Source organism: Rhincodon typus, chromosome 28 (assembly GCF_021869965.1).
Source record: "Rhincodon typus isolate 14 chromosome 28, sRhiTyp1.1, whole genome shotgun sequence".
In the NCBI taxonomy this organism is placed as follows: domain Eukaryota; kingdom Metazoa; phylum Chordata; class Chondrichthyes; order Orectolobiformes; family Rhincodontidae; genus Rhincodon; species Rhincodon typus.
In genome coordinates this window covers 20352210-20369279 of record NC_063359.1, presented here as the reverse complement: position 1 = coordinate 20369279, position 17070 = coordinate 20352210, and the positions used below count along the sequence as shown (strand labels likewise).

General features: G+C 36.3%; 1 protein-coding gene across 1 annotated transcript in view; it reads right to left on the bottom strand.

Annotated features, from left to right (window-relative positions):
* Positions 1–9335: 9335 nt before the first annotated feature.
* rbm18 (RNA binding motif protein 18) overlaps positions 9336–17070 on the bottom strand; it is a 21022-nt gene continuing 13287 nt past the window's right edge. The window contains exons 3-5 of the mRNA XM_048613365.1: positions 16006–16092; positions 13680–13765; positions 9336–9510 (exon numbers count right to left, since the gene is read on the bottom strand). Of these exons, the coding sequence (XP_048469322.1) occupies positions 9336–9510; positions 13680–13765; positions 16006–16092 (348 nt within the window). The remainder of the gene's footprint in view (positions 9511–13679; positions 13766–16005; positions 16093–17070) is intronic.

Below are 17070 nucleotides of genomic sequence, written 5' to 3'. Positions count from 1 at the left end.
TTTTCCATTGGCCTTTGTTAGCATTACAAACAGAAATTCAACCAATCTAGACTGAACTGAAAGTTGTTTGGGGTCCCTCAAGTAGTTTAACGACAACTGAACTAGGCAAGTAACAGCAGAAACATTAATCCAATTTTACAGAGCAGGAAACAGTGCATAATTAAGCAGACCAAAGGATTAATATAAACTTATTCACTAGCCCAGCCATTTTCATATTTTGAAAGATTGATATTTTTACCTAGGGCAATAATGTTGCTCTTTTGAATGTAATCAATCTGTGGGTTTTAAATTAGAAGAAATTCAACATTGAAAATTAGCATGCATCTGCATTTGTAAGTTGCATTTTAAAATTGTTTATTCTTGATGCATTAATCATTTTACTCATTATTTAAATATTTAAAAACTGAACATTTTAAATTCTCATAAAAGAGAATGAAGTAACATTCTGAGATTTGCATCATAGCTTTTCAAAAGTTTCTGTTCACCCTTCTGGATGCGTTATGTTACTTGTTCAATATGTGGTGAAGTAGATTGTTTAAAATTATCTGGTGGTGGCTGGATGATTTCTCAGTCTGAAGTGGAATCTGTTCTCTTTGGCAGCCTATACCCAGCACCAGTGATATGGAACTACTTAATGAAACTCTTGCAGCAAAATTTACATCAATAAATATCGTGCCAAAAATTTTGAGAGCTCCATTGTTGAACTAACAACAACTGAGATAATTCATACCTATTAGTTTTAGTTTCTATCAATGCAACATTTCTGGTTATGAAATAGTTTACATGAATAGTAAACATGAAATAGTTTACTTGGGAAAATAATATGAATTGTCCATTTCATCCCCCTTCATTGGAAGGTGAAGCTGAAAATTGAGGACATTTGAGGGAACAAAACTGGTACTTTCCATTCAGCTCCTGAAACCTTTGCAATAGCTGCTTTTAAATTGTAGAGGCAAGCACTCCTTCCCATCATTGATCTTCAATTGTTTTTTGATGTATATCCACTATTGTTAGTGAGAGCGGTAGGACCTTCACCTGAGCCAGGATTTTTTGGGTCACCTTGAGATTTGTGCACCAAATACTGCATTGCAGTACTGATGGAAAAGATTCCACAGCAATATTCCAAAGTACTGCAAAGGAGTTTTCCCTACTTCACAGCCTAGCCAATACCCACTCTTCAAGCAACATTACTAATATTATCTGATACTTACAAAGTCGTTGTTAGTGGGAGCTTGTTGTGCTCAATTTGGCTGTCACATTTTGAACATCACTATCATGATTACTTCAAAAATGTTTCATTGGCTGTAAAGTGCTTTGGGATGTCCTGAGATTATGAAAAGTTTATAGAAATACAAGGTATTTCTTTCTCACTTATCTGTCTTATTCACTGACCTCCTAACACCTTCATAATCCTCTTGGTTCGATGAAAAAATATATACATACATTTAGAATTATTAAATATGTTCTTTCCTTCAACTATTTCAATAAGATGAATTCAGATTCTTGAGAATGGGGCAAGTTAACCCATGTTAAGTTTTGTATTTTGTCGTATTTTTGTTTATGCCAATTTTACCTTATACCAATGTAAAATTTCTGTTTAAACCAAGTCTAAAAATAAAATGAGCTACCTATTTCATCTCCTTTCTTTTGAAGGTGGAGGTGAAAATTGAATAGCACACAAAAGGGAACAAAACTGGCACTTTCTATTCAGCTCCTGAAAGTTCTGCTGTGGTTGCTTTTAAATTGGAGCGCAAAGCAGTCTATGTTAAGTATTGTATTTTTCTTGTATAATGGTTAATTTCTTTGAGTGGTGGAAATTAGTCAGTTATTTTTTAGGGAGGGGTAACTCCTATCTGTTTATTCATAAAGTAAGCAGATCTATTACCTTGGCGCAGGCAAGAATGTTTAAGTAAATAATTTGTCTTCTTATGCATTTGACCAGTATTTATGAAATTCTAAGACTGAACAAATTAAATGCCACAAATGAGCCAGGATCTCCTATCCATTCAATGACTTTGAAACTTTCCTCATAAAGCACCTAACGTTTTTAGGAAACTATCACCATTGATATTTACTGGGCCACTGGCAATATCATCCACTGTTATATTACTGTTGGGGGTTAATTTGAATAACTCATAGAAAAGAGTCACAAGGATTGCTAATAATCCATGGTTATTTATTGAAATACAAGTAAGATGCCAGCTTCAAATGGCCTACTGCATTACCATGATTTTTGTGTGCAGTGTTCTCTTTGCTGTTCATTACCTTGAATGACTAGTACTATTTAAAGCTACCTCACTCTGCTCAACACTGGCTTGCACCTTTAAAAGGGAAGATACACAGAGGCTGCAGAAAGTGCAAAGATAATTGGGAAAAGTGCTATGCTACAAGCCATGATGACTGATCAGAGAAGAGAGAGTGGGCCAAATTTTCCACCAGCTGTACTGCAAGTTGGAGAGAGATATACTGTATCTCTGATCCACCAGACGCATGGTCAGAACATAAGAGATAACTGAAAAGTTAATATCAGGATTATAGTTCTGGAAACCTGGGTGCAAGGCAGGAAGTTTAATAATCTCACACAGGTGGCCAATGAATTTTCAAATGTCATATTATATCAAGTGCACTACTAGCCTCAATCACTGCTCAATTTATTACATTCATATCATTTATCGACTATCAAGTAATCAGCACTTGTATGCACCTCCATAAGCTTCAACTCATCCTCACACATTTAACACTGCTTCAGGTCTCATATCTATACCATAAAGATTGCATACATTGGCAACTGTCCAAGTAAATCAACCTAGATATTTTCCATAACATTCATTGACACATGTCCTCTCAATCCCAGGAGAAGGTGGTACACAAGGCAGCAGGGACTGACTGGAATGGGAGAAATACATGCACACATTCTAATGTTATGAAGAGATGATGCTTGCTGTTATATAGAGGACTATTGCTAAGGCTGGATCCAATTCTGTGGTTGGGGGTGGGGATGGCAGAACACGGGTGAAGAAGTGTTGGAGTAATTGAAGAGGAGAGTATCTGCATATTTAATCATCTTCCTCTCATTTCACATCTTCCTCATCCTACAATCACTTTTGAAAAGGAGATTGTGACACAGCGCTCCCTACCTCTGAATGATGAAGCCCAGGTTCAAGTTGCACCAGCTCCAGAACTGTGTAATTATATCTCTGAACAGGTTGATTAGAAAATATCTACAATCTCTTCCGACTCAAAAGCTACACATCAAGTAATACATATCTCTTATTTTCTCCTTTTTAATCACACACACATTCTTGCTTCTTTTCCCTCTCAAATACCTAAGAACTGCAAATTTGCCCAGATAATCAAAGAAGAGCAAGCAGATAATGAAGACAGGCCACAAAAAACAATCCAGATGCAGTAATGGTGCTCAGAAAGGGGTCAAATAGTTTAGTTTGTTATCAGGCAACATAGATGCCACCATCACAAGCATGCAAACTATTGCTCAAAAGGTGGTGATGGCTGATACAACACCCCAGTGCAGGAGTGATAGATATAGGATTGCTGAGGAACCACACTGTCGAGTGTAACAGCAGCAGAAAGAGCAGACTACAGTAGAAAGAATGTTTTGAATTCCTTTCATTATAGTGATTATTGTTACGCCTCAAATATTTGCATCTAGGTCAATATACAGGATTATAGGGAGAAGATGGGAGACTAGAAGGAAGTGAGATGCTCATTTGGAAAGCTACCATTGACACAATGGGCCAAATTACCACTACCTACATTGCAACAATCTGATCAGTACGATGCAATTTGCCATCACACATCAGCTTCACATTAAGGGAGTTGAACTTATTTTATTTAGCTACATGGTAGAGTTGACTAGAGGCACCTACTGAGCAATGTGTGTGCAGTGACACCACCCTTCGCTACAGGGATTATAAACTCTCATGCTCACTCTCCCTGTCTCTGTCAGGAAGTAATGAGATGAAGGCATCAGTCTTTGATTAAAGTGCCATCCTTCATGTAACAGTGCACAGGAGACAGGTGCATGTTTAAAAACCATCTCAAAAGTTGCATAGAATCAGACGCACAGAAGTTCAGTTAGTTAGCTTGACAGCTATAAGCAATGTGGTCATTGATCTGCGGAGGTTGGAGTTATGGTTATACAAGATTTCAGTTCTGGCTTCTTTAGTGAAGTATAGGTATCTCAAGCATTGATTGCCATTGAAGTTCAGGTATGAGAATTGCTCCCTAAATGCCTTTACCAGGTAAGGTTTCTGGCTCAAGAGACCTTCTTGCCTCTTTCAGGAATGTACACTGCTCTGTCTGACCTCTGCATATCCTTATTATGCTCACTGCCATGTCTCAAAGTAACTGGTCAGTGCTTAAAACTTTGAGGCAGCAAAAACTTACTTTACAACTCTTTCACCACTCCTGGTGGACTACAGAAGCAACGAACTGTAGAAAGCACCCAAAAATGTGTAAAACTACAACAACTAACCTGAAAGTGGTTCGTGAGCTCTGGGTGAGGAAAGTGATGAACATATCATGAGTACTTATGAATAACAGATCATGCTTCATAGTCCCATTTGATTCAATACAAATGAATTTTAATTTTTAAGTCTTAGTTTCAATTTTAAGTGGAAATTTTAGTTTCTCTCTTTGCTTGTTAGCTAAAGAACTAGTTCACAAAAATCAGGTTGGTTTAATAATACTCTGGAATTTAAAATAAGTTGGGACACTGCCACATGGCTGAGCTCTTCCCAGCCAGGACATGAACAAGGTTAAGGATGTCCTTGACTTTATCAAGTTTCCTTCTACAACTAAAATGTTTTAATGGTCTTATCTGTTATAGCTGGGAGGATGCTAGAACTACATCTGTCAGCATAGTGTCCAATTTAACATTGGAAGTTTATGTACACAATGTCAATTGTGTCACAGCTTTTTAAAAGCCATTTAGGTTTTATAAAATTACATTTCACAATGTAAAACCTCTAACTGTGAACAATTAGTGAAATGAGCCCCAAAGACAATTATATATTCAGGGCCTCCATGTTCTTTGTAATTTATATTTTACAACTCAAAACTTTCAATCAAACTTGGGAGAGATTTGAAATAATTCTAACATTTCAAACTTCCAGAATCCACACTAAAGAGTGATTATAAACCATAAGATCTTGGCATTTCTAAATAGATATACAGAGTATAAAAATAGGCAAGTTATGTTGAACTTTTATAAAACTCTGGTTAGCCACATCTAGTTCTGGTTGCCAAATTTTACAGTACTTTTGAGCTTAATCGTACAACTTTTCACATGCACTAAACATCAAATAAAATCAATTTCAGGGACAGAATGAGTGTGTAGTTTTTCAAATTGCTTGTAGTGGTGCCCAAACTACAGAGTTGGTTGAAAGAAAACCTACTGCATAGCTTTAAAAAAATTCCTGCAATTTTATTGTGCCCTTCAGGCAGGTCAAAGCTTGAGGCAAGTTAACCTGATAGCATTACACTAAGTTTCCTTGTATTACTCTAGCGACTATACACCAGAAGTATTTCATTGACTCACTTTGGGACCTCCTAAGGTTTTTGTATTATACTCCATAAAGGCCTTTTTTTGAAAGTGTGGGTGCACCAAATCTGGTAGTGTCAGAACTTGTTTCCCTACATATTTCTCATGCATTAAATTAAATGATCAATAAAAGTAAGCAAATTTTACAATTGTAGCCTCAAACTCAATTACCACTCAAAAAATTTAAAAACACAACTCAATCAATGCTGCCAGTAAACTATGGTTTTTAAATGAAAAACATTAGTGTTGGTAGATATTTTATTTTAAGCCATGTATTTTGAATCATTATTAGCATAGCTAGAATTTTATTTTGCAAGTTTAATTATATTATTCAAACTTATTAAAACATGAATTACAAAAAAAAAAACTTAGGAAATTAAGCTTTTTTGGCTAAATCAGCATGACTATGATTGCAAACTGTTTCAGAGATAGTAGGAACTGCAGATGCTGGAGAATCTGAGATAACAAGGTATAGAGCTGGATGAACACAGCAGGCCAAGCAGCATCAGAGGAGCAGGAAAGCGGACGTTTCGGGCCTAGACCCTTCTTCAGAAATCTGAAGAGTTACCACAGGGCAACAAAACTGACAGGTCCTGGAAGACCATGAGTAGTATTCAATGAGGATCATGGTATGAGGATGATTGCACCAAAACATTCAAAAGCACGATAAACTTTAACTGATTGTTTTGTTGTGTAGTTTTTATTATAGTACTATAGAATGATAACTTGTGTTGAATGGATGCTGTGAGGTAAATCATTAGAACATGCAGCGCCCTGAACTGTTCTAACTAGAAATGCAAGATAATACAGGTAATTTACGAGTGGTGAAACCTCTACTGGAAGGGTAAACTCAAGATTCAATTCATCCATCTGTCAGTTACCACTGCTAAGCAAATGAGCCCAGGCCAACTGGAATGCACATTTCAAGGTTCAAGACCAAACTTGGAGAAACAGGTCAAACCACTGTCAGGTCGCAAACATTATTTTAAAGTCTAAGACACAACACGGTGACAACTTGAATGTAGGAAAATTACAATTACCACTGATTTTAGTGGGGGTAAAGAGGCATCTTTTGTAGCATGGTCAAATTGCAGGAGCACCTGTCTAATGTGCTCTGACAGCACTACTCTTTGCAAAAATAATGTACTTTGAAAATTAAAGCAAATTATTTTCCTGAATGGACTGAATTTAATGGACTGTTGGTAATGTAAACCATAAGGGTAGCAGCAGATAAATACAACAGTAAACAACTTTGTCACACAAGTTAAGTACATCATTTCTCTTAAAGTGTACATACAATTTAACATTTTCAACAGAAATGTAAGCCTGAATCACTAATACAGCAACAATATCACAGTAGGAGAGCTGCAATGATTTAATGCCATTTTCCACATACCATACTTTGTTTATTGGAAAGTGATGTTGTTGTAATCAATGCTGATCAGATTCACAGGCAAATATAATTAAACCAACCAGTTTTAAATATTCATTTTTAATAGTTTCCAAAAGCTATAACAGGCTTTACAATTATGGAAACTGGCTATACCAGACAATCTAGAAAAGTAAAACAACCAATACATTTCATCCATTCTTCAATGTTGAGAAACTGAAAGTTTAATATGTTTAGCAAAAAAGTTTCATTACAAGTCATAAATAATAAATTTTACACAAGGAGTGACATTAACATTTTTCCATTTTACACACAGACAATGTCTTTTAAAAGGGATTCAGTCATAAAATATATACAATTTCTAATTCAAATCATGATTTGTTCCAGGATGACTCTTCAACGTACAAGTAAAAACCAGGGTTAAGAATTGGCCCCTTCTCCAAGTTATAGGACTCAACCCATTGTGATTAGGAATATCCAGTCACTTTGGGCCTGGATTGTATACTAAGTATTGCGCAAACAAAAAAAGGAAGCACTCTCACCACTTTGGGTAGTTTACATGACAAAAAGCCAGTCAGTTCCTGAGATCGAGTTAGTGGCTAAAAATAAGAGTCACTCTTCAAAAAGCTGGGTCATAGTGCTCAAGTCATCTGGCTAATTAAAACAAAATCTGCACTTCAACCCCATAATATTAACTAATTTAACTCCAAGGCTGCTTGGAGTAATCATATCAATTTCTGTAAATATTTACAAATCCACATTCACACATTACAATACATGACTGTGACATGTGCAGGTTACTGCGTGGCAAATATTTTGTTATAAATGATCAAAATTGTTTTACTGTCTCCCAGTCATGGGAATGATGAGTCCAGAGAATGGTAAACCTCTTGTTACATGCAGCAAGCAATGCATGTCACAATCCCCAAAACCCACACTCAGTTACAATTTGTCCTCAGCAAGCATATGCCAAATCAACGTCTTCACTAGAAAGTTATGGACGCCTTTAAAAATACAAATAAGTCTTGTCTTATTAAAAAATGACTGCAAAGTATTTTTCAGTTATTTTTCAGTGATGTCTTACACATGCTATACCTGCCAATCCCAGTACGTGAGATTGTGAATTATGAATCAAAAAGTGCGATGGTCTACAGGGTCAGAGAAAATAGAGTTGCTTTAGTTGTAAAGACTATGTTTGATCTATCATGATTCAGGGCAGGCAGTGTAGTGGTAAATGTCACTAGACTGGCAATCCAGTCTAATGTCATGCAATGAAATCCCATCATGACACATGGCAGAAGTTGAATTCAATAAAGTATGGAATGAAAAGCTAGCCAAATAGTGACAATATAACTGTCAATTGTCTTAAAAACCCACCTGGTTCAATGCCCTTTACTGTGGCCTATATATGACTCCAGACCCACAGCACTGCTATTGACAATAAATATGATGTGCTATAAATGCTCACCAAGCCAGTGACACCCATGTCCCATTCACAAATAATTAAAAAGATCAGTTGCACAATATCACAAATCCTGACTTACTTGAAGCTTATCTTAGCTAAGTATCATGAGAAATTTTATTTAGTGACATTTAGTTTCATGATATTTTACCATTTCTGTAAACTGGATCATTACCCATTTGCACTTAAAAGAAAGCTCAATATGGCCACTTCAAGGTGGCAAACTTGACCTGGCACTCAAATGTTTAGCATTGCTACATAAGTCAATTTTGTTCTATCGTTGGAAGAATAACCAGAACATTTTATTTTACAACTATTTACTTATGATCGAACACTCAATTCAATGAAAATACACATTCAGTATAAAAACTTTTATATCATTATCAGACTTTCCATGATGTATATTGCCATCAAATCTGCAACTACATTTGCATTCGGATTCTAAATTTGCAAAGAAACAGAAAGTGAAATGTCACCAAATGATCTAGGGATTTTGCCAGCAAACCTTAGTTCAAAAAAGAACTGCAAGATTATGGATGCAATTTACATGATAAACCACAGCAAAACATCCTTGCTCCACAAAATTTCAAGAAATTGTTGAGAGACATTACTCAAGTAACAGCCTTATTGCAGTCACACTCAAAGTTATGGTCACAGTTTTAATTAGTGTGGCCAAAATTGACACCCAGATTAGAAATCAGCTTTCTATGATGAAAAGTTGAAGAGCTCGACACTGCTAATTACCCTGCTAGCATACATTTGAACGATATGCTTTAAAGACTAACAGCTTAAATTTTAAATGTTTTCTTAGAAAAATAAAATATATCATATCAAGTCACTGCGCAGTAATCATTAGATTTTACAGTTCCACTGAATATCAAAGAAATCTGATAAAGAATCTGAAGTACTCATGGTATCAGTCATTGCTTGGATTTCCGAACAACTCTAGAATAGGGAGCAGTTCGTGATTTGTTGCCTGGTGCTTTGTCTGTGGGCTTATTGTACGAGTAAGCTGGGGGCCCTGTATATTCAGCATCTGGGTTTTCAGCCATCATTTTAAGCTTGGTTTCAATTGCTTTTATTTTTGCACTAATGCTGCAAATAAAAAGAGACGACCATTAGAACAAGATTAAAGCCCTTTAATCTGCATTATATCCTGTAGCTTTGAAAAGTCAATGGCAAAGTGACTTTTGAAATCAAGTAGCTTGCTATTAACATAATACCTTAAGATATTGTTTGCTGGACTTCAGAAAATGCAGATATCTAAATGTCAAGCACCAAAATGAAAGCTGTCCTAAAACGTTTGAAGTTTTCATTTGAATACAAAAAAAATTAACAATGGAATATCCTTCATGGCAGAAAGAGTTAAATTTATTGAACAGCAGTGCCTAGAATTCGATATAAACATCTATACAAGATCCGGTAACTTTTTTTTGGATCTTTAAGTAACATGCATGGAAAATGAACTGCACTAATGACCCAACTGCATAAAGTAAATGGCACCCATTCTGTTTTATTCCTTTTCTGCACAGTACACTTCAAATGTTATCTACTGTAGAACTAATTATTTCATGAAAATACGCCTGCTGCAATCAAACGCAGTATAAAATTTGAATTCCAAATTTACATGTGCTTTGAAGACAATTTCCTTGTTTCTTTAAAAAGGCTTACAATTTTTACTTTGGATCCAATGAAGCTGGAGAAATTCTACTGGGACACTTTCAGCATCGGGTCAAAACAAGAAAACACCATTTCCCATCTTTTTTGCTAAACAGGAACTCTAGTTGTAGGTCTGATTTTATATTAATATTAAACAACAAATGTTTATATGGGATTTACAAATATATTAGATAATTTCAAAATTAGTTTCACTATGTTGCTGAATTTTTTATGTAAGCTGTCGAATGGCACGAGACAATGATCTTTATTGCGCTCTTAGGTGTTGACTGGTGCTGCTGACTAGCCACCAAAATCTCAAAGCACAGGCTACAGGGTATCAGTCTCCCACGAATCTTAACACCTCTTTTACTGTTAAAATTCGAAAGTACTGACGGCACAATCTTATGCTAGATATTTAGGGTAACGAATACCTTGCTCATTATCTTCTAACTAGACTATCAATAGCACTGGTTGTTCGTGAATAGGTTGTGCCCTCTGCGTGGTGGTGACAACAGTAAAGTTATTCTCAAACTACATTTTAAAAATGCACTGAATAAATAGATTAAATAATAAAGTTGGGCAATATGGAGTACATGTGGCACTTTACAATTGGTTATTTTAACCCTTTGATGTTTTACTTGTGCATAGAAATGAGCAAAGAAAACAAATCAGCTGGCCAAAGCAGCTATTTAAGCACATCCGTAAAACTTATGGACAACTTCTTTTCTTCTCACTTTGTTTTTTTGTTAGTTTGGATCTTGCTCAGTTCTGGAGTGTGCAGCAGAAAACCTCTGAAACATGCAGTTAAAACCTCTCCACCCTATGTAATTTAATAAAATTCTTGGAAATACCAGGGTACAGGTCCACAGGTGCTGACAATCTAAGCTGCTATTATTCATTTTGGAGCTTTGTTAATGTCAGTTGGTCATTTAACTGTGTGTACTTCCTAACGGAGACGAATCCTGCATCTACACATGGACATTTATAACAACATGTGAAGCTTGAGTAGAAGCATAAAATCTGGCTGATTACATCTTCTGACCTAACCCAATGCCTTCAGGCTAATTTTAGCCTATTACAGCCTCTCCAACAAATATGAATTGAACTATGTAGGACTTGGATCTTAACTACTCAAAGACATTGACTGGAGAAGGTTAAAAGTATGCTATTCAAAGTATGCATGCGAATTAAGCATTACCTAAATGTCTAAATGTTCTGAGGAAGGGTCACCGGACCTGAAACGTTACCTCTGTTTTCTCCTTCACAGATGCTGCCAGACCTGCTGAGCCTTTCCAGCAACTTTATTTTCATTCTTGATTTACAGCATCTGCAGTTCTTTTGGTTTTTACCTAAATGTCGGTGGTTAGCAAGCTCACCTCAGAGTGAGAAGTTTTTGGATTCAAACCCCACTCCAGAACTCAGTACTAAATTGAGTCAATGCTATGCTTTGGAGGTGACACCATTTGGATGAAACATTAACCTGTGTTCTGAAGCCTCAGAGATATTTAGAAAAGATCTGATGGCTTAATTTTGATAAAAGCAGGGGCCATCTCCCCAGAGTCAAGAGTCGTACAGCACGGAAACAGACCCTTCGGTCCAACCAGTCCATGCCGAACATAATTCCAAACTAAACTAATCCCAACTGCCTGCTCCTGGCCCGTATCCATCCAAACATTTCCCATTCATGTATCTATCCAAATGAATTTTAAAAGTTGTAATTGTATCCACACCCACCACTTCCTCAGGAAGTTCATTCCACACGGGAACCACCCTGTGTATAAAAAAAAAAAAAAATTGCCTCATGGCTCTTCAATCTCTCTCCTCTCAGCTTAAAAATGTGCACCCCAGTCTTAAAATCCCCCACCTTAGGGAAAAGACAACTACCATTAACTCTATCTATACATCTCATTTTATAAACTTGATCAGAACACCTCTCAACCTCTTATGCTCCAGCAAAAAAAGTCCCAGCCTATCCAGCCTTTCTTTGTAACTCAAACGTCCCATACCCGGCAACATCCTGGTAAATCTCTTCTGAACCTCTCCAGCTTAATAATATCCTTCCTATAATTGGGCCACCAGAACTAGACAAGTATTCCAGAAGAAGCCTCACCAATGTCCTGTACAACCTCAGTATGACTTTCAACCTCCTATACTCAAACAACTGAGCAATGAAGGCAAGCATGCCAAATGCCTTTATAACCACCCTGTCAATGTGCCATCAACTTCAAAAGAATTATATAACTGCACCCCTAGGTCCCTCTGTTCAACAACACTACCCAAGGCCCTACCATTAATTGTATAAATTGTCTGTTGTGCCAAAATGCAATATCTCGCATTTATCCACATTGAACTCCATCTGCCATTTTTCTTGACAATAATTATCCCCATACCCGTGTCATTAAGCCAGATTATTTGTTTGTTACCACATTTGTGTTTGTGGACCCTTACTGGATGTAAATTAACTACAGTCTTTCCTACTTAACGATTACATTTCAAAAGTACTGCTTTACATGCTTTGCGATATCTGGAGGTCATGAGAAGTACTGTTTTAATGCAATTGTAACCACTGTGCCAGCTATTTAAAAGCCTATACAATTAAAGTATAACATTTCTTTTCCTAGAGTCTCATCTCATTAGTTCATTAGATGACAAGTGAGGAACAGAAAAATGCAATTAGAAAGGGCATTCATTGTAGTTTGTGTTGAATGACAGAAGCTAAACTGAATCAAAACCAAAATGCTACAGATGCTGGAAATCTGAAATAAAAACAAAGGCTGGAAACGTTTAGCATGCCAGGCAGCTTCTATGAAGACTGCAACAAAATTATTTCATGTTGATAACCCTTTGTTAAATGAAAAAGGTCATTGACGTTAAGCGTATTTCTCCCCCACTAGAGAGAGAGACTACCTGACCTGCTGAGTAGCTTCTGTTAATGTTTTAAAGCACAATGCGTACGCATGAGAAACAACAATGAAGCACAGTGAAAGATGTGGCACAGTTACTGCTTAAACTGCTTTAAGGCTTAAACCCACATTTAAAAGAGAAAAATTAAGAGAAAAAGAAATCAAAGTAAAAAGAAAATATGTATTTCTATGGAAATTTTCATGTTCTTAGGATTTCAAACCACTTCCTCACCAAGTACTTTTGAAATGCCGTCATTTGTAATAGGTAAATGCAGCAACCAAAACGAGCAAAGCAAGGTCTCAACAGCAATGGGGCAAATGATCAGATAATCTGGTTTAGTGCTTGGTTGAATGATAAATAATAATCAGGAAGGATAGAACTTTCCTCCCCTTCTTTGAATAGTGTCATGCATCATTTAAGTTAATCTAAAAAGGGAAAACAGAGCCTCAACAGAGCCTCAATTTAGTGTGTCAGCTGACAGACAGCAACTCCAGCTGTGCAACACTCCCTGAACGGCCACTGGAAATGTCACCTTAAGTTACATGTTCAAGTCTCTGCAATGGAGTTTCCACAGAACAGAATGTGTGGCACAGGAAACTTTCAGGTTCCATTTTAAGTAAACATACCTTAGCTTTTTTCAATTCTGTAGACTTTAATATGCTTGTGACTAACCAGCTAAAATAACACATTCTCTACATTACCTCAGATTGGACTGCACTGGCTCAGTGCTTGAAGAAGGCTCTAGACTTATTGGCAGAATCTTGTCATTTTTATATTGATCATATCTCTGCATAAAAAAGGGAAAATGCAGATAAATTTTCACTAGATCAGACCAGATCAGATCAGAACTTTATCTGAAATCAACTCAAATTTGCAGCAGTAAGAAACAAGGCCTTCTTAAACGGTAAGAAAATGCATGATATTGACACGAAAAATCACTTTCTGTCAAGTCGTTACCGAAGCTGCTAGTACAAACACCAATTACAATTAAATAAATTCCTCTAAATGTAAACAGCATGTTGCATTTATTTTGATCCAGAAATGGTACCACAATTCTCAAAATGGTGAAACATTAACCAACCTACATATGGGTGATACAATGAACTGCCCACAGCAGCAAGTAGATCTGCAAATGTGTGATATCAAAGTACCAAAATTATCCTGCACTTCCAGCTAAAAAGACTGAAGAAAATTCTGATGAGCAGTAGGGATACAACACTGGATCTCCAGAATTCTGAAAGCAATGCATTGCCCCTGCTAGAAAAACAACTGATCTGTACTGAGCTCTCACTTTCAATTGTTACGAGAGGTGCATTCTAAATAGAGTTAGATGTATTTATCTGGAATTATTACATGTAATCCACTGGAGATTGTATTGCTAAATCATTTATACTTCTTCCACCTGTTCCTTTACTGATTTTGAAAGATACCAAGGTATTAAGAAAAGATTTTTTAATTGTGTACACTAGACCTAGTCATTTACCACTAGTTCTTCAAGTAATAGGTTTCCACTATACATTGGGTATTAGTTGGGTAGACAAATGCAGTACAAGTTGCAGTGATAAAGTGTATCTCTAGTCTTACTTTAGAATATAGTTATTTCAGAATATTTACAAGTAAAAATACAAAGAATGCAGTTAACGAATGAGAAAAGACGATTCAATGTGTCCAACTGAAATGTACCTGCTAAGGCACTGAAGCAAAAACATTAAAATGCTGGTGACTGTATTTATCAAACTAGAAGCTGCAATTTTCAATTCAGCTGTAGGGTTCCCTTGAACAGAAAAGTTACCGTAAATGTTTTAGAGTCCTCAGTTTCAAGGCCCCTGAAACAGCACCAGCATGGTTAGTGCTTCCTCAAATGTTTTATTTGGCACTTGTTCAAACTTGCTTTCTAGGCGGAACTTTTGAAATGTCCTGCAGCAGGTAACTGCTCCTTAGTCATGTAATTTTCATGAAAATAGCCAGGATCCTCAACTTATCCAAGTTACAGGTCACAATTAGAATGCTATAGAATGTTCCTATTATTCACAACAGCGCTCAATACATAAATTAGCATAGTTCAATAAAATAATCAATCAATCAGTCTGATGACTGCTGTAATCAAAAATACTGAACTTGACAAAAACAAAAACAATCTTTGTTAGGAATCACACGAAAGGAACTAGATCTGCTCCAACTTTCACTATTTCAGACCCAAGTTAAGAGTCAGAACTCGTCAATTTGAAAGTGTAATTGATTTTAGGTAAAAGAACAGCTTGCCTGCTTTCTTCCGCTCCACCAATAATGCAGACTAAGACCACTGACCATCAGAGCTCATTTTTTCAAACTTATTCGAACAATTTTAATCTAAAAACACACTGCAATAAGAGCTCGGTCTCAACCTATGCACTTTGGCACATATGATACAAACATGTTGGAATCAGTAATAGAGCACTACTGCCATATGCAGTTCATTAGTCATAGCTATTGGATAAACGACAAGTGCCAAAAGTCTTGGAAGTCTTGGACAATTTTTCAGTGACTGAAATACTTATGCTGTATCCGTGAGACCCTAAAGTGTTTGCCTGCACAAACTGCTTGAGATTCAGAAATGTTCAAGAACCAAAGTCTTCCAAGATCAAAAATTGAAATTTAGTTGATAAAAGGCCCTAATATATTTAAACTAAACGTTGGGAAAGTAAAACACTGCCGCTAGAATGTCAAACTGATCTTTAGGTATGAATTTTCGTTAGGACGTTAGAAAGGATTACAAAATTAAAACCAGAAATATACTGTGTACTTACACTAGGGTTGAAGGCAAGATCTGGATTATGTAAAGGCATGAGTTACAGCATTTGTTGTGCTAATTTTATACAGCTTTAGTTCATTCAGCTAGGTTCTAAAACAGTGTCTAGAATACAAAATATAATCCTGAAGAACAAACTCAAAAGCATGCTCTTTTAAATCTGAAACCTTGTTAAAAAAATTAACACGTTGAGAATTTTATATTTAGGACAAATCGAGAAATTCAGAAACAATATTCACCTTCACTTGTGCATGAGCCCAACGCACTACCAGTTTCTTAGAGAGAGCAAGCTTGCCATTTAAACACTGAATGGCTCGTTCAGCTTCCTAAAAGCAAAAAAAAAAAATGAAACTGTGTTAATAGTGTGGAAAAGTAACATACGTTTCTTAAAAAAAACCTCACTGCTGTACAGTCATCAAATAACTTATCAGGATTAATAGTCAGTTTTAACTCAGCTTGCAGCAGTCCTGCCTCTTTAATATAGAAGGTCTTGGGTTCAAGCCCCAAATAAGAGTTGAGTACACAGTCTAGCTTGGAACTCTGGTTCATAATGAAGGAGTATATCTTCTAGATGAGATGTTAAAATGAGGCTCTGTCTGTCCTCTTGTGGATATAAAAATCCAATACAGCCTAAAGAGAAGCATGAGATTACTCGTGGTTAACATATCTATGAATCAACACCTAAAATAGCTCATCAATTGCTGTTTGTAACTTACATGGCCAATTTCTAACATTACGTTAGTTGCTACAATTCATTCGTAACAAAGTGCTTTGGGAGATCCTGGAGATGTGAAGGGAGCTGCAAAGATGCAAGTTCTTTTTTTCTCTGATGAAACGACTGGGAGGGTTGGCAGAAATTGGGTCATTTGCTATATATTTGAAATTGTATCAGAATTCTAAGAAAGTTGTTTAAAAATCAATCCAGTGTTTTGATAAACGTAAGTTTGAATCATTTTTATTTCTGAAACTAAGAAGAATTGCATGGTACATTAGGACAAAAACTATTCACTTTAATGTTTTTGTAAAACTTCAGCTTTTCCAAGAACTAACATCTCAATCACAATACCTATTAACTAATTACTCTGAACATCCAAGTAGAAGTCAAACAATTACAAACTATACAAACAACTTAGATTGTTTCAGAGATAGTAGGAACTGCAGATGCTAGAGAATCTGAGATAACAAGGTGTAGAGCTGGATGAACACAGCAGGCCAAGCAGCATCAGAGGAGCAGGAAGGCTGACGTTTCGGGCCTAGACCCTTCTTCAGAAATGGGGGAGGGGAAAGGGGTTCTGAAATAAATA